Source organism: Talaromyces stipitatus, genomic scaffold (genome assembly GCF_000003125.1).
Source record: "Talaromyces stipitatus ATCC 10500 scf_1105507295491 genomic scaffold, whole genome shotgun sequence".
NCBI lineage: Eukaryota > Fungi > Ascomycota > Eurotiomycetes > Eurotiales > Trichocomaceae > Talaromyces > Talaromyces stipitatus.
The window spans coordinates 1,100,900-1,124,219 of record NW_002990122.1 but is presented as its reverse complement, the minus strand read 5'-3'; the positions used below and the strand labels follow the sequence as shown (position 1 = coordinate 1,124,219).

Sequence of the window (23,320 nt, the reverse complement as noted above, 5' to 3'; positions counted from 1 at the left end):
CTCCGCAATATACAGATCCAGAGAATACTAATTCTAGGTCTTTTCTTCTTCATAAAATATGTATCCACTCTCGAATAGTAATAAATCCCTTTCGCAGTAACCGCACCGGAGATGGGCTATATATTTATGAATTCTACTAAAACAGTCAGCTATATAATGGCATCGAAAACATAGCTTACTATCTCTTACGCAGAGTGTAAGTTACTGGAACGCTTTTCGCATGAAGAGAAAGATAGAAGAATTTTTCGTACAGAAGGAAGTCTGTCTACCATAGTTTTAAACCATAGTTTTGACCCAGGGGAAATAGAAAGTGAATCATTCAGTCCTTTTAGACACCTGATTCTAAAAATTATTCAGTTACCACCTTAGAGACACTGTCTCCGCTCACCATTCTTGAATAAGCGTCCCCGACACCACTTTCCTATGACGCTTAACCATTTATAGAGAGAAGTAGGGTTCAAGAAAGGATAAAGAGTATACCGCTTTGGCACGCAACTATAATCTAGCGCTCCGCGCAAGCGTACATCATCGATCTGATACTGTTGTCGCTCAATTTGTCATTCCAATTCCTTGGCAGTCGTTTTCGACTAGGGAAGAAAGAAACTAACGATAAAATTAGTTCAATAACGTAACCAGAGACACCCACTTGTTACGGGGCAGCCCATTTGATTGGATATTAATTACGGATAATGCTACAGGCCCCACATCATGCCTTTAGGTAAGTACTGCTAAGAACCCATAATTTAACAATTTATTGTACCATTTCGTGTCTTACATGTTTCCTTTCAAGATACCAAGCAACAGAATAAAATATACTCTCGACTTTCCCCAAGTGATAGGTCTATGGTTGACCTTGCCTTATCTTACGCTTCTGAGGGCGACTTCAACCAGGCAATAAGGAGCTTTACCAGTGATCGAGGGAATTCAAAACTAGAGGAGAAAATTCTGGAGGCATATTGTGATAGCTATGCGCACTTTAAGGAAGGCTTATTGGGTTTCTATTATGATTTAGCCTAGACTAAGACTTCTCACATGGGATCACGATTGTTACGGCCAGTCCCGCCTTATGAATTACTATATATTCATTCTCGAGTAGATAATAAAGTACTGAGAAGAGGAAAAAGAACAAACGGCTTCCGCTCAAACGTACAAATTTATATGAGTTAGCATATCAGGCTTAGTAACGAGCCAATAGGATTCTATATATAATCCCGTACATTAAAAATTGTGCTAAAGACGTGCGAACCTAGGGTATGTAGATATGGAGCGTAGGAATTGATTTTAGGAGCTTCATTTCACCTACCGCTCTGCACGAATTTTTGAACTATTCGAAATTCGCGAATATCGGCGAATCAAGTCGAATTCGAACCTTGATTTCGAACTTCGAATGTATGGGCAATTCGATTCGTAAAAACCCGCGAATTTCGAACAGCCTGGTTTTCTTACGAAAACAGGCTTTTGGAGACCGCCAATCCCGTGGAACAAGCCTCAAATTCGTAAACATGACCACTGAATCTATTGTATATAAAAAGTCATATTTTATAATTCATAACCTGGATATTCAAAGTTGTATGTTGAATTAGGGCGTAATGTACCAACACCAAATACGCCAATAAGAACTATTCAGACTTCCAGCGTGTATCTCTCCCGCCATTGGACAATCTCTCTATATCTACCTCTGCTGCTGGTATAGCAAGGTGATCTTGTGCTACCTTGAATATACAAGGAAATTCAAGCTTATGGGCCTGCTGGATGGTGCTGTTCCAACTTCCAACGCTATAGTTGAAGATCGTAGTTTAGATGCAAATTGAAAGAATCGACACGTAGATAGTAATACAATACGCTGACATTTTAAGCTCAGGTCGTCCATTATTTCCTAATTTTCAGGTACCAGGTTCAGGTGTCGTCAAGTAGTACAGTAGTTTGCACCATCAGAGTAACAACTAACACTCTCTTCTCTTTCTTCCGAAACAGCGCCAAGAATTTCCTAGTCTATATATGGCTAGATCCGGAATAACCCTGGCTCGTGTAATTTTCTCCCTGGGGTATTGCGCATTCGCAGATTTGATACGCCCGTAAATTACATTGTATCGCTGCCTAGACTTGGTACCTCATCGTAGTACTGATGTTACCCCACGTGAGCACGCTTCCACGAGCAGACGATGCAGCACGAATCAAAAATGATCCAGGCCACTTAATAAGATGCTACTTTGCTGGACAACCCTTTCTAGTATAGCTAGGATGAATAAGAATCATGCTCACACTCTTATGTTACCTCACGTGCAACTGACCAGCAAAAGTAGCCCCTCATTAACCCCACCATGTAGCTTGTTATCCTCATCTTTCTCTATTCACTGTAGGTTGTGTTGCTAAGAAGTTTATCTCCTGACTTAGACGTCAATCTTCCATAATGGCCGAGTCTCCACTATACTTGTCGAGACCCACCTGTACCAACAATCTCATCAGCCGCTTGACAAGCTTCGACCGTGATCCAAAGGAAAGGAACGCGTTAGAGGCAGTGGTTTCAAAGATGATCGAAATCTTTAAGGACGATAGAAAATTGCTGTATGTGCCGGAGGTTGCGGAGCTGTCATCCGCAGTCAGTGGGAAAGATTATCTCGAATTAACAGTGGCACTCTCTAATACTGTTATCAAAGGGACGTCCGACGGCAGCATACTCGACGAGAAGCTCCTTACGAACTACGCTTATTTCCTCCGGCGAGCTAACGGTTCTCTGTCACCAGCAACCACTGTACTCGGATCAGTCCTAATGAGCCTACAAAAGCGACTAGACGAGGTCATAAAACAAGCTAGGAATGGAACGCAATATCAGTTGCAGCTGGTGTCTACAGTGTCCGCTATCCTGGACGCGATGGTAGACCTCAAGATCTATGGTCTTGACCGGGTAGACTTGTACGAGCCCTTGCAAGAACAGCTCAAGTCGTTGATGGATCATCAAGAGCTTCGCCTCGCCCAAGCTGCCACCTATAGTCGCGAAGCCCTGCTGGGTCTGCCAAACAATGAGAGTTCCTATCATGCATTCTTGCGCCATGCTTGTGCAGTTGCACGAGGTGCGGCAGGGGTGGCGGGAGCAGTTCCGACCATGGATCCGGCAAAATTGATGGATGCTATTCCGGACCTGATGAATGTGCCAGATCTCATCAAATCCGTGGTCGATGTCGCTTCCGATTTTTACAACATATACGATGGGGTAGGAAGCATGGCAAAAGGCATGAAACGTGTACCGAAGCAGAAGAGCTGGTATGTGTCGCTACGGTACACAGATATGCTGATCCGGTCTGCGGCGTGGCAAAAGCTTGAGGAGTTTATCCGGGAAGTACCCTGTGGTCGGGAAGAGACATTCTTGTGTGGCTTGTATGCTCAGCTCGAGCAGGCCTGGATCGCAGGAGATTCGTCAATCAGAGACCGCGTCGTTGACTCAATTCAACGCAGCATTTCTCAAGTAGGACCAAAACACCATCGTGCGCAGGAATGGGTCAAGCTGATTGCTGACACTGTTGGTCGGCCATCTTGGAAGAACTCCCTCCCTAGTCATCGACACATCTTGAGAATTAGGAAGAATCAAAAATACGAACCCAAACTAAAGATGTTTCCTATAGAAATTGGAAAAACTGGAAATCTCCCAAGGCACTTATTAAATAGAGCATGGTCCGAGTGTGATGAAGCACAAAAGTTCTACGCTGACGCCTTTTTACGCGAGTATTACACACAAGGACGACTTAAGATTAAAAGGCTATCTGAGGACCTGCTAGATATGGAGCAATGCTATATCAACCTCGCGGTTATAGAGCTGTCACAGAATGGTGCTAAAAGGCAGCTAGACAATGAGAAGACGGAACAGCAGCCTTTAGTGTTCACGCTCTTCACTTGGCTGAAGGTTGAGGTGGGCAACACGGAAATAGAGGTGAAACTGCCTAATCTGTTCAAGGACCAGATACGTCCAGACGGCACTATGTCCCGGCCTAAGCGGATCTTAATTCGAGGACGTGCTGGAGTTGGAAAAACCACCCTGTGCAAGAAGATCGTTCATGATTTTCTATATAAAAAGATGTGGGAGGAACTTTTTGACCGCATCTTTTGGATACCTCTGCGGAGTCTAAGGGGAAAGTCAAGCTTGGAGGAATTACTTTCCCAAGAATATTTCTCCACGCAGAGGGAGCCTGAGTGGTTAGTTCAAGCACTATGGAGAGGCTTAGGTGATGAAAAAAACGAGAGAACCTTGTTGTTACTTGACAGTCTCGATAAAATCTCCGGAGAACGGAGTATCTCCGGAACAGACCTGACCAAAAAATTTAGGGGCCTATTGAATCGACACAATGTTATCATTACCTCCCAGCCATATGCCATAAATATACCGGGCCATACTCCCTTTGACCTGGAACTGGAAACCATTGGATTTCATAGAGACCAAGTGCAGGCCTATATAACAAAGGTTGTGGACAAAACTGACGCAGAAGCCATCTGGTCTTTCATCCAGGGTCATTGGCTTATTCAGGGACTGGTCCAAATTCCAATCCAGCTTGATGCGTTATGCTACAGTTGGGATAGCGACCTGCGTTCTCGTGGTGTCCCAGAGACTATGACAGCACTCTACAAAGCCATCGAGTTAAGATTATGGAAGAAGGATATCCTGCAACTAAAGAAAGGAGATGGAAGGGGGGGACTACTGAGCAAAAGTCAAGTCCAAAAATTACAAATCCATTCGCAAATCGAGTTCTTGGCGGAGAAAGAAATTGAATTGGTTGAATTCTTCGCTTTTACTGGTCTTTACAACGACATTATCGAGTTTGACATACGCTTTCGAAGTAGGATATATACACAGCCTAGCCTTCGCAGCATGTCAGATGATGAATTAGACCGACTTTCTTTTCTACGCACATCGGACCCTTCCTCGGAACGCAAGGATCGGATTTATAATTTTATCCATTTGACTTTTCAGGAATACTTTGCAGCGCAGTATTTTGTACGACGCTGGATAAGTCGGCAACCTCTCCAATGTCTCACATTCGGCTTTCAGAAGAATATAGTAGAAATTACTCCAGAAAGGCTCCTTCAGCAAGAAAAATACAGCGGACGCTATGACGTCTTTTGGCGATTTGTAGCGGGGTTACTCCAGAGCCAAGATGAAGAACAACTGTGTAGGTTCTTTCAATTGATGGAGGATAAACCGCACGACTTCCTGGGTCCAGCACATCAACGGATTCTCATGCATTGCTTCGGTGAAGTGCCTCCAAACTCCGGCTTAGAGAATCTTCGAACACTGATCGAGGCCCAGTTGAAACAATGGGCACTTTTTGAATACAAGCTTCGGGGAGAAATGACATTATGCCGTGAAATGGAGTTTCCCAACAATGTCTTGATTAGTATGATGAATGAAGGGGAGCCTAAAGATGTAAAGAATGCTATCCTACAAGCTCTGCGGCATCGATCAAACTTCTCGGTTTGTCTCGTAAACCTGGTAGCATATCTTCTAGGACAGAATGTTTCTAGCGACTTGGAGTGGTTTGCCATTAATGCATTAGGCAGACAAACCTCTTTGCCAGACAATATTCTCCAAGCTATAGTGCGTCGACTGGAGCATTCTGAATGGTATATAAGGCAGTCCGCCATTGATGCCTTAGACAAACAAGCCTGTTTGTCAGATGATATTCTCCAAGCTATAGTACATTGCCTGGAAGATTTTAAAGGGGAAGTAAGAGAGTCTGCTATTAATACCTTAGGCAAACAAACCTCTTTGCCAGACAATATTCTCCAAGCTATAGTGCATCGACTGGAGCATTCTGAATGGTATATCAGGCAGTCCACTATTTATGTCTTTGGCAAACAAACCTCTTTGTCAGACGATATTCTCCAAGCTATAGCGCGTCAACTGGAGGATTCTGAAGGGTATGTGAGGCAGTCTGCCATTGATGTCTTAGGCAAACAAACCACTTTATCAGATGATATTCTCTAAGCTATAGTGCGTCGACTGGAGCATTCTGAAGAATATGTAAGGCAGTCCGCCATTGATGTCTTACACAAGCAAACCTCTTTGTCGGACGGTATTCTCCAAGCTATTGTGTGTCAACTGGAGGATTCTGAAGGGTATGTGAGGCAGTCCGCCATTGATGCCTTAGACAAACAAATCTCTTTGTCGGACGATATTCTCCAAGCTATAGTGTGTCGACTGGAGGATTCTGATAGCTATGTGAGATGGTCTGCCATTAATGCCTTAGACAAACAAACAGCTTTATCAGATAATATTCTTCAAGCCACAGTACGTTGGCTGGAGCATTCTGAAGGGTATGTGAGGCAGTCCGCCATTAATGTTTTAGACAAACAAACCACTTCATCGGACAATATTTTCCAAGCTATAGTGCGTCGACTGGAGGATTCTGATGAGGAAGTAAGGCGGACCGCCATTGATGCCTTAGATAAACAAACCGTTTTATCAGATGATATTCTCCAAACTATAGTGCGTCGACTGAAGGATTCTAATAGAGATGTGAGGCGGAGCGCTATTAATGTCTTAGATAAACAAACCGCTTTATCGGACGATATCTTCCAAGCTATAGTGTGTCGACTGGAGGATTCTGAAGGGTCTGTAAGGCTCTCTGCTATTTATATCTTAGGCAAACAAACCTCTTTGTTGGACGATATTCTCCAAGCTATAGTGCTTCGACTGGAGGATTCTGAAGGGTATGTAAGGCAGTCCGCTATTGATGTCTTAGACAAACAAACCTCTTTATCGGACGATAGTCTCCAAGCTATAGTGCGTCGACTGGAGGATTCTGATAGCTATGTGAGGCAGTCTGCCATTGATGCCTTAGGCAAACAAACCTCTTTATCGGACGATATTCTCCTAGCTATAGTGCGCCGACTGGAGCATTCTGAATGGTATGTGAGGCAGTCCGCTATTAATGTCTTTGGCAAACAAACCTCCTTGTCAGACAATATTCTTCAAGCTATAATGCATCAACTGGAGGATTCTGAAGGGTATGTGAGGCAGTCCACCATTGATGCCTTAGGCAAACAAACCTCTTTGTCAGATGATATTCTCCAAGCTATAGTGCGTCGACTGGAGCATTCTGAAGGGTATGTGAGGCACTCCGCCATTAGTGCCTTAGGCGCACAAACCTCTTTGTCGGACGATATTCTCCAAGCTATAGTGCGTCGACTGGAGGATTCTAAAGAATATGTGAGATGGTCCGCCCTTTATGCCTTAGACAAACAAACCACTTTATCGGACGATAGTCTCCAAGCTATAGTCCATCGACTGGAGGATTCTAATAGGCATGTGAGGCATCCCGCTATTTATGTCTTTGGCAAACAAACCTCTTTGTCAGATGATATTCTCCAAGCTATAGCGCGTCGACTGGAGGATTCTGATGAGTCTATAAGGTGGACCGCCATTGATGTCTTAGGTAAACAAACTGTTTTGTCAGATGATATTCTCCAAGCTATAGTGCGTCGACTGGAGGATTCTAATGGGTATGTGAGGCAGTCTGCCAATTATGCCTTAAACAAACAGATCACTTTATCAGACAATATTCTCCAAGCTATAGTGCGTCGGCTGGAGCATTCTGAAGAGGATGTGAGGCAATCCGCCATTGATGCCTTAGACAAACAAACCTCTTTATCAGACGATATTCTCCAATCTATAGTGCTTGTGCTTTCCAAGAACACCTCCAGTACAGATTCTGAATCTGTAAGCATGCTACTAAAGCAGGATAACCTCTATGATAGTTTCCAAAATTTTGATGTGGAAACTTTGCGTTCATTATATAGATTATTGGTTCAGCAAAGCTTTAGTGAGCATTTAAGTTGCTATATGCAGGATGAGACCTTCTATATTAACATGCCAGATCGACAAAAAAGGGTTTCCTTGGTGCAGAGCAAGGATGTGTTTCTGGATGTGTTTCGAGACGAGGCAGTGGCTTTGGGAAGGCCTCTCACGGCATCAACAGATGACCTTAGATTGCGTTAATTTATTTATCATCTATTACTGTATCACACCGAGTTGCACTGTTAGAATGATACGTCGTGCTAGCGAACCTAATATTAGCGTTGCCACGGTTAGTTTTGGAGCTTGTTGTATGGCCGCAACTGACAGGCTGAAGGAATGACTAGCAGCTGCATGAGATGTGTGCGTTCCTCCTCAACCAGTGCTCCAGGGCACTAGCCGTTCTGCGTATGATGGAAACCTGTTCCAAAGGTCAACGGTTCTGTATCTTGTGATGGCAACAGAATACGAGATAATTTCAAACGACAAAGTGCCAGGTTTACCAGACATTGTCTGGACGCGTGCCCAGACACAGTCGAATATTCCAGAATTGTGTTTTATCATCATACATGTATTGTAAATAAAAATCCGTATCAAGAGGTAAAGTAATGTTTCCGCATTAACATTATTCCTCCACTATTCTATATTTATAGTAGTGTCTTCTTGGCACTGTTTCAGATGAAAGAGAAGAGAGTGTCAGTTGTTACTCTGAAGGTGCAAACTACTGTATTTCCAGATCTTGCTCTGCTCTCTTGGCCGGGCCTCATCTTTCTGCTTAATTTCGACACTCCTAGCCTCGCATTTCACCTGAGATATTGATTGCGAAGGGTGTATTCTGTATCAAGGTTCAATAAGCTCTGAAAACCATTACTGTCAGCTGCCGGAGAGCCTGAAATCCTAGCGCTAGCCAATTTTGTAGTATATACTACTTTCATTTTTCTGGATGGTGGAAGTGGTATATCCCCTTTGAAGAGACCATTTTCATTAAGGGCCACATAATCGCGTTTTTCCTTCCAAGTATGAGGAAGTTCGAGTAAAATTATTATTAGTTTATCTACATCTAGGTTGCTAACACCAGATACGTAGAACAGCTAATCCAACAAGCTGACGAGCCTATATTATTCTGATTTCTGATAACATGACTACTCCCCAAGAACTCAGGATTTGGGATGCCTAGTTAGGCATGATTGAGATACCAGCAATTATATGCTGGTTTCCATATTGTCTAATAGTTCCGATTAAGAATAACTAGCTGAAGTATCCACACTTTCCACCATGCCATTAAAATATTGATACACAATGTAATGAGCCTATCGGGACTGCTAGTTATTTTACCTGTTGAGGTCTTAACACGTAAACGTGTATGACCATAGCGTGAGAGAGCACGAAATGAGCCGGGCCAAACTAAGATGGTGGAGGATGGTTGAGCTTGTACTCTGTACTTACAGTCAATCTCGAAATCGGACTTTTCTTGCCCCACTGCCAAGGCCTTGCCGACAAACGCTGGTGGGACACGTGTTAGATAACTAGGTGTCGACAGGACGATACCTCTGACCCTAATTAAGAAAGTGCACATCGCCAAAATGCCCCTTGATACCAATCAACTACAGTGGTCAAACCTGTATAGTTTCATGTTTGTGACTCGGATTCTTCACTTTGCCTTAGCTGAAATTCCTGTTGTTATTTCCCTTACTTCTCTGAGGCCGCATTGGAATATATAAAGACATAGAATCACCCTCAATTCTTAGAAAAAGGGCAGGGGGAAGACATACAATTTTGCTTGTTAATTCTACTTCCAATACGAACACTTTCCACGTAGCAAAGCTAGGAATCATTGCCGAATCTGCCCCCACGGATTAGTAATAATCCAACAACACGGTGGAGCATGGCTCTATTCTAGTCCCACAGCCAAGCCTTAGCGTAGATCAACTTACTCGAAACCTCCTTCATGTTTTACACAAACACTCAGTCAATAGATGCCTTGGAGCCTTACACGTGATCCCGCTAACACCGCTCAGCGATCGCGCACTCCGTTCTATTTCTTCCTTTCCTCATGTTTTGTATTGTTGTTAAATAGCTCCTAGATTAGGTATAGGACTAATATAGGTCTTTGGACAGATTTCTGTCTTCGGACAGCTGTCCTAGGACAAATAACTGTCTTCGGACATATATCTCATTACGTTATATTTGTCGTAGGACAACTGTCCGAAGACAAAAATCCGTCCAAGGACTTATTTTAGTCCTAGGACAGCTGTCCGCGGACAGAAATCCGTCCCAGGACAGCTGTCCGAAGACAGAAATCCGTCCAAGGACCTATATTAGTCCTAGGACAGCTGTCCGAAGACAGGAATCCGTCAAATGGTGCCAAGCTATATATCATAACAATCCATTACTATACCTAACTAAAATATTGATAGAACCCTATCTCTTACGCATAGTGTAAGTTATTGGAAGGCTTTTTGCATCTCTGGCATGAAGAGAAAGATAGAAAAATTTCCCGTATAGAAGGAAGTCTGTCTACCATATTTTTGAACTAGGGGAATAGAAAGTGAATCATCCAGTCCTTTTAGACACCTGATTCTAAAAATTATTCAGGTGACCACCTTACGTAAGAGACAGCTGTCTCCGTGCCTTAGTATGAGGAAGTCGAATAAAATTATATATAGGTTTTGTGAGTGCATAAAGCACGTGTACACGTTAATGTACATACGTACGTAGGATGGTTAGCAGGTACTGCAATTCTGTATGGGTTCAAATGTATATGATTGTTGCTATCTAACTCACGCCCCGACGCGGTCTTACATCCCTCTATCCTAGACGAGGTCACGTGACGCCCTGCGGCTCAGTGCGTTGGAGTGAGGCATCTCGATTGCTTCCACACTCTCATACGGATACGACGCAGAAGTAGAAGCAGCTCTAGCTGGCGCTCAAGCAGCAATAGCGTATCCAACAGCTCAATTTGCTACCAACCTATGGATCTGCCTTGACAACCTAGAAGTTGCCATACGCCTTCTATCTCCCTCTACAGGATCTTCCCAAGAAATCTTTGAATCCTTCCGCACCCTTGCAGCCACCTGGCCACTTCGCAAAAGGCTTCCTCACACCAAAAGCGGATCTATTCAAATCCGATGGGTCCCTGGACACGCTAAAATCCCTGAGAACGAAGCGGCTGATCTCGCTGCCAAAGAGGGAGCTGCCTCAATCCCTCCTGCCCCTCACAAATCCTCATACGCCTCGCTAAAGAGATATGCCAAGACTCAATCCCTATCCGCTGCTCAGTCACAATGGGAGAAGGTGGCACCACAGAGCTATCAAGATCTAGAAATAACCACTTCCCCTAAGCGCCCTGGGGAGCTTCAACTCAACCAACTTGACCTCGGCCATGTTATTGCGGCCCGTACTGGTCATGGAGACTTTGCAGACTACCATGAACGCTTCAACCATGATGATGCTTATCTTCTCTGCCGATGCGGAGCACGAAAAGCACCTCTGCACTTCTTCTTCTGTCATATAGCTAAGAGACGAGCCCCTCGGCCTCCTGGGCCCCCTTCTGAGGTCATCTCTTTTCTCTTAGGCACTGCTAAAGGAGCACAAAAGCTAGCCACATGGCTAGCAGAGACCCACTTCTATGAGGATATCTGCCCTCGCCAACCTCTCCTTAGCACCTAGCTAAGACAGCCCTACTCTTCCTTTATATTTCTCTTCTCCTTCTTTCTTCCTCTTCTCCTTCTTTCTTTCTCTTCTCTTCTTTCTTTCCCTCTCTGCAAAACTTACTGTTCAGTTATAATAGTGGTGGAGTAATAGGTCATGGAGTGTAGGCGGACCATTGCAGCTGGCAAATACCTAAAACCCACTCAAAGTGGACCTCCCTGTAAGACCACGGCAGCTATGGAAATGCGCCAAAGAGTCTCTTATTTGTACATAAATATGATAGGACCTGAAACCCGAGGCTTACCCCTCGGCGGCCTATGTCCCAGTAGGGATCGGTGGGAAGCGTGCGAGTCACGAACCACGGCCGTTAAATATACACACACACACACACACACACACTCGATTGCTTCCACAAACCAACAGGTTTCCATATTGTCTTATTAAATAGTTCGGAGGTGGGAGTCAAAAGTAAAGGGAGGGCTGTTTTTCCTAACCCTTTTTTCACTACTTTATACCAAGACACTAAGTACAAGCGAGGCCTTCTGATTGACCGATTCTCCATCCTGAGCACATCCCAAAGAGGCATCGTGCGCCTATAATATGAGGCTTGCAACAAGATCTTACGCGTATGACCGCAGTGTCGGAGAGCGCCAAATGACCTGGCCCAAACTAGGATGGTGGAGAGATGGTCTGTGACAGTGCCAATCCAGATCTCATAACAAATTCATTGCTATGCCTAATCTAGGTGCTATTCAACGACAATACAAAACATGAGGAAGGGAAAACAGGAATAAGTGCGTGATCGCGGAGCGGTGTTAACAAATAGACGAGATCACGTGTGGGGCTCCAAGGCAGCCATCAGGCATCACTGCAGGCAAGCACACAAGGTAGGGTATGGAATAGCAATGTACTAAAATCTTCTCCTTCTGCTGTTGCGGCTAGAATATCCACACTTTCCCCACCATGCTGGTACGGTATTGATATACACTGTAACAAGTCTGTCAGATCTGCTGGTTATTGACGGCGATTCGTTATGGCAGGCTTAGGGTTGACATACTATTTTGTTTAATGCACCATGACAGCTAATCCTTGATCCTCGTCGTGGTTCTTGTTCTCTTCTAACTTATCTAATGATTTGTAATGCATAACCCCGCTGAAACGGGAACCGGTGAATTTAGGTCCTTTTGTTCACCTGAAAAGAGCTTCAAGATGAAAACAATGAGGTGGAAGGCATATTCAATCACTAGCTCGTAGTGGGTACCAAATATTTCCCTCCTTATTTTGTTTCCACAATCTTCCATTGGTTTAGTTGCGATTTGCACTCCTCATACAACATGACTTTATCCTCTTTTGATAGCGTGGTGAGAAGTTGTGGCCACACCTGGACCAGCTGTTTGGCATCCTCGCGATTTTCTAAGGCCAGCTGAAGAGCGCATTTCCCGTCATTGCCCTTAGTCCCTATCAGATCCCTATGATTTGGGTTACTAATCCTTCCAGCTATCTTTCCTGGATTATTCGAATAATATTTGTCTAGACATAATATTGAATCCACCTGAGTGATGTCACGTAGCGTTTTTACTGTTAAAACACGATAGAGAGCGTTATAGCCATCCTTATCCCTAGCGTATATATCGCTTCCTCTACTATGAAAGAGGTCTAGATAAAACATCTGATCAGTTCTTATGGCTATGTGTTCCGCCGTCTCCATATCCTTATTAGGATGGTTGATAAAGCCTTTGAAATTGTTTATTTGATCCGCAAAGTCGAGGAGAATCATCGCCATGTAGTAGTGTGTAGCCGTGACAACGTCAGAGTTTATGTTAAAATTCGTGTCACTATCGGATTCATAGACAGTGTCATTGTTAATGAGAAAATTAAATTCCAACATCCATTGCAATATTGTATTGTGGGTGTCAGGGTCTTGCCATCTGAGTAGTAACTCTGGCCATCCATTGAGAGAAATGTAGTGTTGGAATAAGTCCGCATCCTTAGCCTTGATAGCGCCTTTCACTAGCTCAATGTCGAATTTGCTAGAGTCAGTACATGTAATATTGTGCGGATTTACGATGAAGGTGAGTCCAGCCGTCTTTCTGAGACAATTTTCAATTGTTTCAACAACATTCTCCAATGACGACTTTGTTCTGGCATGTTGAAGTGCAGATTCCCCTCTGCGGTTAGTGGATATTGCACTTAGCGCTGCTTCCTTGTATTCTGGTCTAGAAAGTATAGAGGATATGATATCCTGATTGCCCTTTTCTATCGCTAGATACAATGCTGTATTGCCCTCGAAGTTCGCTTTATCACGGCATGCTAATAATTTTACTAGCTCGGCATTTCCCACCTCCACCGCAAAATGAAGTGGAGTATTTCCCTTATCTGACCAGTTATGTGTCTCAAGGGACCAATTCTGCCCTAATATTAGACTTAGGTATGTTTTCATTGGATTGATAAGATTGTGGTCTGACATCGGGCGGAGTGAGCTATTTATCACTTATCACCTACATACGGGGTACCAGAACTCTAATTATACCTTAGCCAAGATTACCTGAAATATACAGCCAATCTAGAGGTCGTTACGTACAACCTGTCAAATAACCCAGATTACAAACGAGGCTTTACGCCCAACCAGTAGAATTGTTACAGGTTAGTCCCGCCTAATATTCACTATATGGACATGGATCAAACAGAAAACACAACATAAGGAAAGAAAGTTAGACAACAGGATTTTGTTGTACGAGTTTATATAAAAAAGGGGAATGCTCATGCTGGGCTGGGTTCGGCGCCGGATATCCATAGACACCACATGAGTGCCAAGGCATGAAGTCCTGTTAAGGGGCAGATCAGTAATCGGAATGAACCTTCGACATTTGGGAATGACTTCGAGCTGTCAGGCTGCGCTCCAGCGTCCTGGGTGCAGAAGCGAATGAAATCGATACAGATTCTACAGTGAGGGCTTCGTCCGAACCACATCAATATGAGGTCAGCTCATAACAAGAATCAACTCTCTGTGCTCTCATAAATCGATCGATCTTACGTAACGCCACCACATAATTAATCTATATTTGAATCAGTTCGATGCTGAACCGCCTTATTATAAATTACTACTCAGATGGAAGAGTAAATTCTACCCACACTAATCACATTACTTATCAAGCTTAGGAAAATATGTCTTATATCAAACAAGAAGATCTCATTGAGGCTGCCAGAGTACTACGGAATGGACATGCACGAGTAGTACCTAACTCACTAGTTTTACCCGAGCCAAAAAAGGCAGTCGCAGACACATCAAAAGATGGATATGATAAAGGAGATGGCATATTGGGAATCTTGCGAAATATTTGGACTCTACCAGGATCATGGAGGAATGCCGATGGCTATACAATGCTTACGTTGCTGATGTCAAAAGGAGTAACGGTAGAATGGAACCAGTCGGTAAAATACTACCTGACCAAAATGGCCCACGGCGACTGCTTTGGTGCAGGCGCGCACACACATAACTGGTCGAAGGGCGGACATACGCCACTTCATTTTGCGGTAGAGAGTAATGATTGTAAATATGCTGAGGTATTAGAAGGCTTCGAGGATGCACTAAACTTCGATGGTATTACAGCTCTTCATCATGCAATTCTCCTGGGCAAAAAGGAAATCATTGAAAAACTGCTTTCAGCGCCCCATCCAATTGATAAAAGACGAGTGGTGTTATCGGCAATACTAACTAATCGCGAGGGAAAATCTGCACTTCAACTTGCCAGAGACAAGAAACTTCAGAATGTTGTTGAAACAATTGAAAAATATGCCGGAGAATTTCGCGATTGCGCTTTCGTCCTTGACCAATTCTCTATTGATCGGGTGCAAAATGCTATCACGGATGGGGGGGTAGACTTATTCCGACACTACGTTTATCGTTGGCCAAATGACTGCCTTGGGTGGAGAGAAAAGGAAACTGAAAATACAATATTGCAATGGATGTTACGTAACACGCATAATATCCATGACATTGTGTTTGACAGTACACCCTACTACATGGCGATGATTTTGCTCGATGTGGCGAGCCAGGAACCTTACAAAGAGAAACATGGAGGCTTTCTTAACTATACCAATAAGAAAAAGGAGACTGCGGAACATATTGCCATAAAAACTGGGCAATATGAGTACTTGGATCTGTTTCATAGTAGAGGAAGCAATATATACGCCAAAGACAATATGGGCAATAACGCTTTGTACTGTTTCTTATCAACAGAAAATGGTCTGTATGACGGTGGAGATGCTCCGTATCTTGATTCGATATTGTGTTTAGACAGGTATTATCTGGGGAACCCGGGCAAGATAGCTGGAAGCTGTATAGAACCAAAAGACGGGGATTTGATTAACGGTTCTGACGACAAATATGCTCTTGAGCTGGTATTAACAAAGTACAACGATGCCAACGCTGATGTCAATGCTAATGTCAATGCCGATGCTGACAACAATGACGATGATGATGACGGTGCCCGTGTGGCTAAGATGCTAGTCCAGATGTGGCCTGAATTCCTGACCAAACTCCCAAAAGCAAAATATAAGGAATTATGGGAAGCACAGAAACTGACAGAAAAGAAATTAAAAAAGGTTTTGTATACGGGTATGGACCCCCTTTGGTATAAAATAGTAGGAGAAATATTTGTTGGGAACCAGGACAAAAACTTGGCTGTTGAACTTCTAGACCATCCTGTGCTTCCTAGTTTAGGCTTGAAGAATTACACCAATTCACCATTACATTGGTTTGTGAAGGACTATAATACATACATGGGTGAAGAAGAGAACTTCCTGCTGAGTTTTAAGGATGTTGACATGAACAGTACGGACTTCTATGGGAAAAACATCATATTCTACGCGGTGGAATACCGTGCCTTTGAATTACTTAAACTCGTCATAAATCTTGGTGCGAGTGTGGGGCCTAACGACATATCTCGTGCGTCCGAAAAACAGGACTTCGAGATGGTGGAATTTCTTATACGCGAGCTGGCTAAAAAAAGCAAAATAGAAATTGGAAAAGGTTCTGTATAAAGGTATGGACCTCATTTGGTACAGTATAAAACAGTGGGAGAAATATATGTGGGGAACCAGGACAAAAACTTGGCTATTGAACTTCTATACCATCGTGTGTTTCCTAAATGCTGAGTAAGTTGTAAGACCGTACAGTATACAACTCATGTTTATACTTCCTCCGAGTCGAATTCTGTCGACTAATAGAAACTCAGGAAGCCATCTCTCGTGCAAGAGAGTATCGAGGAAGCACTGTAATCCACATTTATGATACGCAAATCTTATCCTATTCCCATTTCCTAACTGGCTTAGAGTTCCAATATATTTTGTTGGATATTTGATATGCTAATCTCAATCCGGATGTACTTAGTAATCTTTGAATCTGTAAAGGCTGACTCCATCGCGAGATCCAAGGAGCCAATCTGAATGCGCGGAAGATTGATGCTAGCGATCTAAGGCAGGAATACGAGCGAGTGCCTAAGGCCTTGGCGGCAAGCGCGCGATCTAGATATTCCTTACCCCTCTCGGCGCCTGACCGGTACATGAGCGCTTGTGTATATAGAGCGTAGATCTTCGCGGGGAATCCTCGAAAATCAAGCGATTATTCTCGTACAACCTCACTCGTACCATCTGCTATTGTTGCTCTATCTTAGTTCGTATCTCTGTGTGGATTCCTTAGTATTCGCTTCTTCAAGTGTTCCGTAACCCAACCCTCGTACTCGAACTATCGTTCAACCTGGTCATTATAGAATCCTCGGAAAAGCAACATATCCGCGAGAACAAGAGCGCCAAAAAGCAGACTAGATTCTGGAGTCATGATTGTTATTTATTCCGTAAATCCGTGATATTTCGCCACTACGTTTTGTATATAAAGAGGATCAGGATGTGTATCTAGAGGGGATTTTAGAGGACGTGCAAATCAGAGTCAATTATTCCTCACCCAAATTGTACGCTCCTATCGGAGCCTTACCCCGTTCGGACTAGTACCAAAAGATTCCAAAGAAACTAAAACGTAATACCGTGGTTTTCACCAAAAAGGACTAGCTATCAGTCAGATAGACAAAGAGAGCTCCAACTTATATAGCTGTAATTAATTATAATATATTTCCACACTATAGTACATGACTAACCGTATTGGTCAACACATGTGTATTCGTAATACGATGCCCCTTTACGTCGCGTGCCGCTGGATCCTGCCGCAAGATCTGAGAGATATGGAAGCAAACAAGAGTAAATTCTATTGGTCAGGCGCAGAGCCCTATATTCAAGCGATGAGAGAGTATTCTAACGAGATCATGTAACTCGAGAATTGGCTGAGTATCATTATTATTATTAATCATGTCTATTGCCCATACCCAGCGCTATAGGCTATGACAGACCACGAATTGGCAGAGTACTGGCGACGTGTTTGGACTTGCTATGCACTTAAGCTCTTATCATTGAGGCCATTGTACTTTTTTCTCTTCTGCCGCTTAGCGATCATTGTCATCACTAGAAGTAAAAGGTTACCGTAAGAATCAAGTCAGCTAGAGATCATAGCTACGTACCTTCTTCCCTCCATGAGGGCATGTGATCTCTGCGATAATGACTGGCTAGCTTCTTAGATGTACTGAATGGTCGACCACAGGTCTTAAGTGGACAACGGTAACATTTTCCTGCATTCTGCGACGCACCCTCTGCGCTACCCATCAGCGAAGAACCCCCGGTCGGGCTTCCGAGCGACCGTCCCCGAAAATACCTATGATAGAATAATAGAGGTAGTTAGCACAAACTATCATATCTGATTAGAGCGTATTTACATACTCCTTTGTGTAGGTGTCCCCGGGTCTTTGTAGATGGAGCACAATCTGGCAAAGTGTTGTATTATTTGGAGCCTTCTCGTCGGTACTAACATGGTTAAGGAGTGAGCTGATGGGTATGCGGTGACACATGGCTTATAACTGGTAATATGGTAACGTAGAATAAGGTATGTGAGTCAATATGTGATGCATCTTATTTTTGGATTGCGACGCCAGCGACGGGCTGACGCTGGACTCGCAGTGGAGCTATCATCGGAATATCACGTTTTGCAGGGAAGTTGTTGGAACGTAATACGCTATTCCTAATTTGGAATGAGTCAAAGAATCTGCCACGATACTAATGTGAAGAAATTTCGAGAATTGGATTCACATACTGACGAGGTATAGGCATATCCCATCAGTTCTAATGTGCCTATATCTAGAAAGTTCGACTAGACGTCATCTCATGATTTAGTTTGTACAGAACCTCATATATAAAAGAGATCAACATTCCCTAGAAGTTTTGTATTAGAGAGTGTGCAACAATATATCGAAATTTCCTAGCTTCTGTCGGATTAGTCGGTTTATTCCAGGCCAATCCTGAAAAGTGTTTTACTAGGATCAAAGAAAAGAAGTGACTAGCAAGATTGTATATGTATGTTCTCCTCTCTCTCTATCCATTAGGTTTCAAAGCCAGGTCTTTTATAGACACTTTTGGCGGAGTGATTTGTGAGTCATCAAGAGGGGTAAATTTTGAAGGCTATAAGATAGGGCTTCTGATTGTTCACTTCCTTTTACTGCCTCCGGATATCCGAATTAACTAACGTAGTTCACTAGTGAGTTGGCCACACTAGTGAGTTGGCCACTTTTACCCGAATACGCGTTCTATACTGATCCTTCACAACTCAACGCGTCAATATGCCACCAATTCGCAATAAAAATCAAAAAAATTCTGCTGAGCAAGAAGGACGAATCCTATTAGCTATTTCTGATTTAAAGAATGGCAGAATACGCTCTGTACGGAAAGCAGCAGAGATCTATAATATCTCACGGTCAACTCTTCAAAATAGAATCAACGGCATGCCATATCGAGCTGAAAAACGCGCCAATAACCATAAATTAACTCAATCTGAGGAGGATTCGCTTGTCAAATGGGTTCTTGATTTAGATCGACGTGGATTACCTCCCCGGCACTCTCTCGTACGAGAAATGGCTAATTATATGCTTTTACAACGTGGCAATCAACAAGTTGGTGAGAATTGGGTAACCAAGCTGACTAAACGCCGTCCAGAGATCGATTCGAAGTTCTCACGAAGATATAACTATGAACGCGCTAAATGCGAAGATCCGAAGATAATCCGGGAACATTTTGATCGCGTACGAGCTGCTATATTGGAGTATGGGATCTTACCAGAAGATATTTACAATTTTGATGAGACTGGCTTTGCTATGGGACTCTGCTCATCTGCAAAGGTTATTACTGGAAGCGATCGATATGCACGGCCAAAGCTTTTACAGCTTGGGAATCGAGAATGGGTGACTGCAATTGAGGCAACAAATTCAACTGGATGGGCTGTTCCTTCGTACATTATTTTCAAGGCAAAGAAAAACGTACGATTAGGCTGGTTTGATGATCTTCCAAGTGATTGGAGGATCAATATTAGCGAGAATGGTTGGACTACAGATCAAATAGGATTAGAATGGCTTACAACCCAGTTTATTCCCTATATTAATGATCGTACAATGGGAAAATATCGAATGTTGATTCTTGATGGCCATGGAAGCCATTTGACTGCAGAATTTGATCGTATATGCACTGAGAATAATATTATTCCAATCTGCATGCCACCTCATTCTTCACATATATTACAGCCTCTTGATGTTGGCTGTTTTGCTGTTTTAAAACGGCATTATGGGCAGCTTGTTGAGCAACGAATGAGGCTTGGATTCAACCATATCGACAAAATGGACTTTTTAATGGCATTTCCACAGGCTCGTACGGTGGCATATAAAGCTCAAACTATTCGGAATAGCTTCACAGCCACTGGATTAGTGCCTTTTAATCCGGATCGAGTTATTCAACAACTTAATATTCAATTAAAAACACCAACACCCCCTCCGAGTCGATCAAGCAATACACAATCATCTTGCTTACAAACCCCTCAAAATATACGCCAATTTGTACGCCAGTCAACTACAATTACCAAACGTATAAATGAGCGTACAGGAAGCCCAAATCAAGTGATTGATCAAGCAATTATGCGGATGTCAAAGGCCTATGAAACGACTATGAATGATCTTGTACTCGTACAGAAAGAAAACCGTGATTTACGAGCTGCGCATGGCAAAGAGAAACAAAAACGCCAAAAATCTAAGAAACAGATATCTATTGAGCATGGGATTACTGGCGAAGAAGCTCAAGCGCTCGTACAAGATCAGGTTGAGGCATCTCAAGCTGTTACTACTGCTCCGGGTGAGCCGGAGCTCCCAGCTTCTCAAGGAGTCGTACGCCGCCAATTTCGCTGCAGTGGTTGTGGTGTTGAAGGACATAAAATTAATCGATGTCCTAATCGTACTAGTAGTTAGATTTTTGTATATATTTTTGTATGTGGCTTTGAAAATTGGGATTTGAAATCAATATAGAGTTATTTTCGGGTAAAAGTGGCCAACTCACTAGTGTGGCCAACTCACTAGTGAACTACGTTAACTAGTTAACGTAATCCACAAACGAGCCGCCACTTTTTCCCGAACCCCTACACTATTGATTTCAAAAAAATTCAACAAATCAATATGCCACCAATTCGCAATAAATATCCAAAAGATTTAGTTGAGCAAGAAGCCCGAATATTATTAGCCCTTTCCGATTTTCAGAATGGCAAAATCTCTACAATTGCACAAGCCAGGGATCGGATCTGCCTTGTAGAAGAATGCGTCAACGATAGTATGCGTAATAGAGCAAACATACTTGAAGGCAAATAGAATGCTAAAAATGATGCCCATTGCTGTGTACATAGTTGATTAAACAAGAAAGCGAATCTTTGAATTGCAGACTTTGTATATTCATTATCTCTAGGATTTCGAATTCCGCACCTGATGTTCAATTTATACACAAGCATGCACTGAATACTCTTGACATCCAGCCAATTTTCGAGCAGAGAAATATGCATGTGCCGAAAATAGACTCCTACTCAGTGCTTGAACCCCGTCTCTGTCATGCAGACAACCTGCATACTGACGATACAGATAGTAGACTTTGGAGTCTGTAATAGTAATAATAAGAATAAGAAAAAGCATTTCCTTCCCTGGCCTGGACCCAGATGGATCAGATGGATATATGAGTCTCAGATTTGACTTATCTCCTGCCTCGGAGGTCTATGATTTGCCAATAGAACCAGCATTTTCTTCTCCAATTGCTCGAACTTGAGCACGACTTCACTTGTAGATTGTTTCTGTTCATTGTCAAGCATGCCGATGCTGTAGCAATTGACAAAAAGGTGGCACAGGCACTGTATACTTGAGAAAGTCAATATGCCTTAGTCCACTGACTAGACTACGTAAGTCTACTCCGTTCTTTTTCTTATCCTTCGAAGTAGGTATTCCATTCTCAACTGCATTTTCAACTTGCGGTGAGCGGAAAGAGCAATCTGGCCCTTTTCTAGCTGGTATCAACCTGTATAGCTTCCTTTGACAATCCAGGGAGAGATCCTTTCATGTTGCGGCATGGACCCTTTTATCAGCCAGTAGGATACCCACCTTAGTCAAGAATGACTGAATTCTCCAGAAAGCATGGTGTTATCCTAGGCTACTCAGTGCTCAAACTAGTAAGGATAAGGTCAACACTATGCAAAAACCATCCACGATGCAAGCGCTGGAACAGACCACATCTCAAAGCTCAGAAACGAAGGAAGGAGGAGAGAAGTATGTTAACCCTCATCCTAACTCATATATCTATATTAGTTTCTAATATTCTACAGACCTCCATTCATATTTCTTCCAAAAGGCCAAGCCTGCAATCACTGTAGGAAAGATGAGATCCGTTGTGTGGTTAGCAAAGACAGTGACTCTTGTCTGCGTTGCCAGATGCTACCTGAGCGGCAGTGCTCACATATACAAAAAAACATGGAATCATCAATCTTTGTTCAGCGACAATTAAAACCCCCCAGAACAACGTTCAGTGAGGAGGAGGATATTCTCTTGAAAAGACTAAAAGACGATGGAATGGAATACAAAGAAATGGTTAAATATTTTAGAAATCGGACATGGAACTCACTTCGGCAGCGGTATCAGAGACTCCCGTCTACAACAGTACATAGAGTATAGTCACTACTAGTCCAGTTCTATCCAATCTATATTCAATCATACTTACATCAATGCATACCAGCGCCCTTTGATTTGATCAACAATCTCAGGTGGTGGCTTACCCGCTTAAGAGTAACGGTGACTTTCATCTTTGTGATGTTGGCCTGGGAGCTAATCCACTTATGCAGTATTCCCAAATAATAAAATAGTGTAGGCAATGTATGTTGATGAGGATGGACATGCGTTGGCCCCCTGACTCCCTCTTGAGCTGCGTCAAACCAGTCCGAATAAAATGAATTCGGCCTATACATGATGTCACTTTCGTTATCGTTAAAGTAACCATCCCATCTTTGTTGTTCGTTATCTTGTAACGAAGAGACTGGCACTGACGTGATAGAAACGTCAGTGATAGAATAGTCAGATCCTACTAGTCTCAGTCCGTCATTTTCAAGAGGCCTGAGAAGGGCTTGTTGTGGTCTGGCAATAGTGCTGCTTAGTTGTTCGTCGAGAGACTAAATGCCGAGATTAAAAACGCAACGGTATATATTTAGGCAATATTACCTGGGATAGGCGAGGAGATGCGTTTAAAGAGCTGGTCCCAAAGCACGCACGGATCATTTCACAACGATAAGACAGCATGACGGCAAAAGGAAAAGGTTTGATGATAGTCTGACACGAAATCTGGACGGTCTGTATTGAAATGGTGCAAGGCTGAATGAGTTCTACCTATGAACGCTTTGGAGGTTTCGGCTGATCAGGCTTCTTTACGCCAGTAGTATCGTATGCT

At 43.1% G+C, this 23,320-nt stretch overlaps 5 protein-coding genes across 6 annotated transcripts, besides 5 other annotated features; 4 read left to right on the top strand and 1 right to left on the bottom strand.

Annotated features, from left to right (window-relative positions):
- Positions 1–2,349: 2,349 nt before the first annotated feature.
- TSTA_111040 (uncharacterized protein) lies at positions 2,350–7,987 on the top strand (the record flags this gene model as incomplete). The annotated part of the gene is made up of 2 exons (XM_002488638.1): positions 2,350–5,907; positions 6,016–7,987. Exons 1-2 carry the CDS (start codon positions 2,411–2,413, stop codon positions 7,985–7,987), a joined length of 5,469 nt encoding a protein of 1,822 aa, XP_002488683.1. The 5' UTR covers positions 2,350–2,410.
- A 2,496-nt stretch (positions 7,988–10,483) lies between these two features.
- TSTA_111030 (uncharacterized protein) lies at positions 10,484–11,777 on the top strand (the record flags this gene model as incomplete). Its single annotated transcript, XM_002488637.1, has 2 exons — positions 10,484–10,493; positions 10,686–11,777. 2 exons carry the CDS (start codon positions 10,484–10,486, stop codon positions 11,450–11,452), a joined length of 777 nt encoding a protein of 258 aa, XP_002488682.1. The 3' UTR covers positions 11,453–11,777.
- Positions 10,676–11,224: a mobile genetic element.
- Positions 11,468–11,544: a sequence feature (GA-rich).
- A 32-nt stretch (positions 11,778–11,809) lies between the features above and the next one.
- Positions 11,810–11,833: a microsatellite.
- An 837-nt stretch (positions 11,834–12,670) lies between these two features.
- Positions 12,671–13,901, bottom strand: TSTA_111020 (uncharacterized protein; the record flags this gene model as incomplete). Its single annotated transcript, XM_002488636.1, has 2 exons — positions 12,671–12,709; positions 12,816–13,901. The coding sequence occupies 2 exons, from the start codon at positions 13,899–13,901 to the stop codon at positions 12,671–12,673; spliced, it is 1,125 nt and encodes a 374-aa protein (XP_002488681.1).
- A 698-nt stretch (positions 13,902–14,599) lies between these two features.
- TSTA_111010 (uncharacterized protein) lies at positions 14,600–16,477 on the top strand (the record flags this gene model as incomplete). Its single annotated transcript, XM_002488635.1, has 2 exons — positions 14,600–16,052; positions 16,080–16,477. The coding sequence occupies 2 exons, from the start codon at positions 14,600–14,602 to the stop codon at positions 16,475–16,477; spliced, it is 1,851 nt and encodes a 616-aa protein (XP_002488680.1).
- Positions 15,852–15,923: a microsatellite.
- Positions 16,478–18,767: 2,290 nt separating the features above from the next.
- On the top strand, positions 18,768–20,820 carry TSTA_111000 (the record flags this gene model as incomplete). Of its 2 annotated transcripts, XM_002488634.1 has the most annotated exons (3): positions 18,768–18,889; positions 19,072–19,906; positions 19,928–20,820. In XM_002488634.1, the coding sequence occupies exons 2-3, from the start codon at positions 19,153–19,155 to the stop codon at positions 20,818–20,820; spliced, it is 1,647 nt and encodes a 548-aa protein (XP_002488679.1). In that variant the 5' UTR covers positions 18,768–18,889; positions 19,072–19,152. The 2 variants fall into 2 exon arrangements, with proteins under 2 accessions (XP_002488679.1, XP_002488678.1); XM_002488633.1 differs by having other exon boundaries at positions 18,768–19,906.
- Positions 19,198–20,694: a mobile genetic element.
- Positions 20,821–23,320: the final 2,500 nt, after the last annotated feature.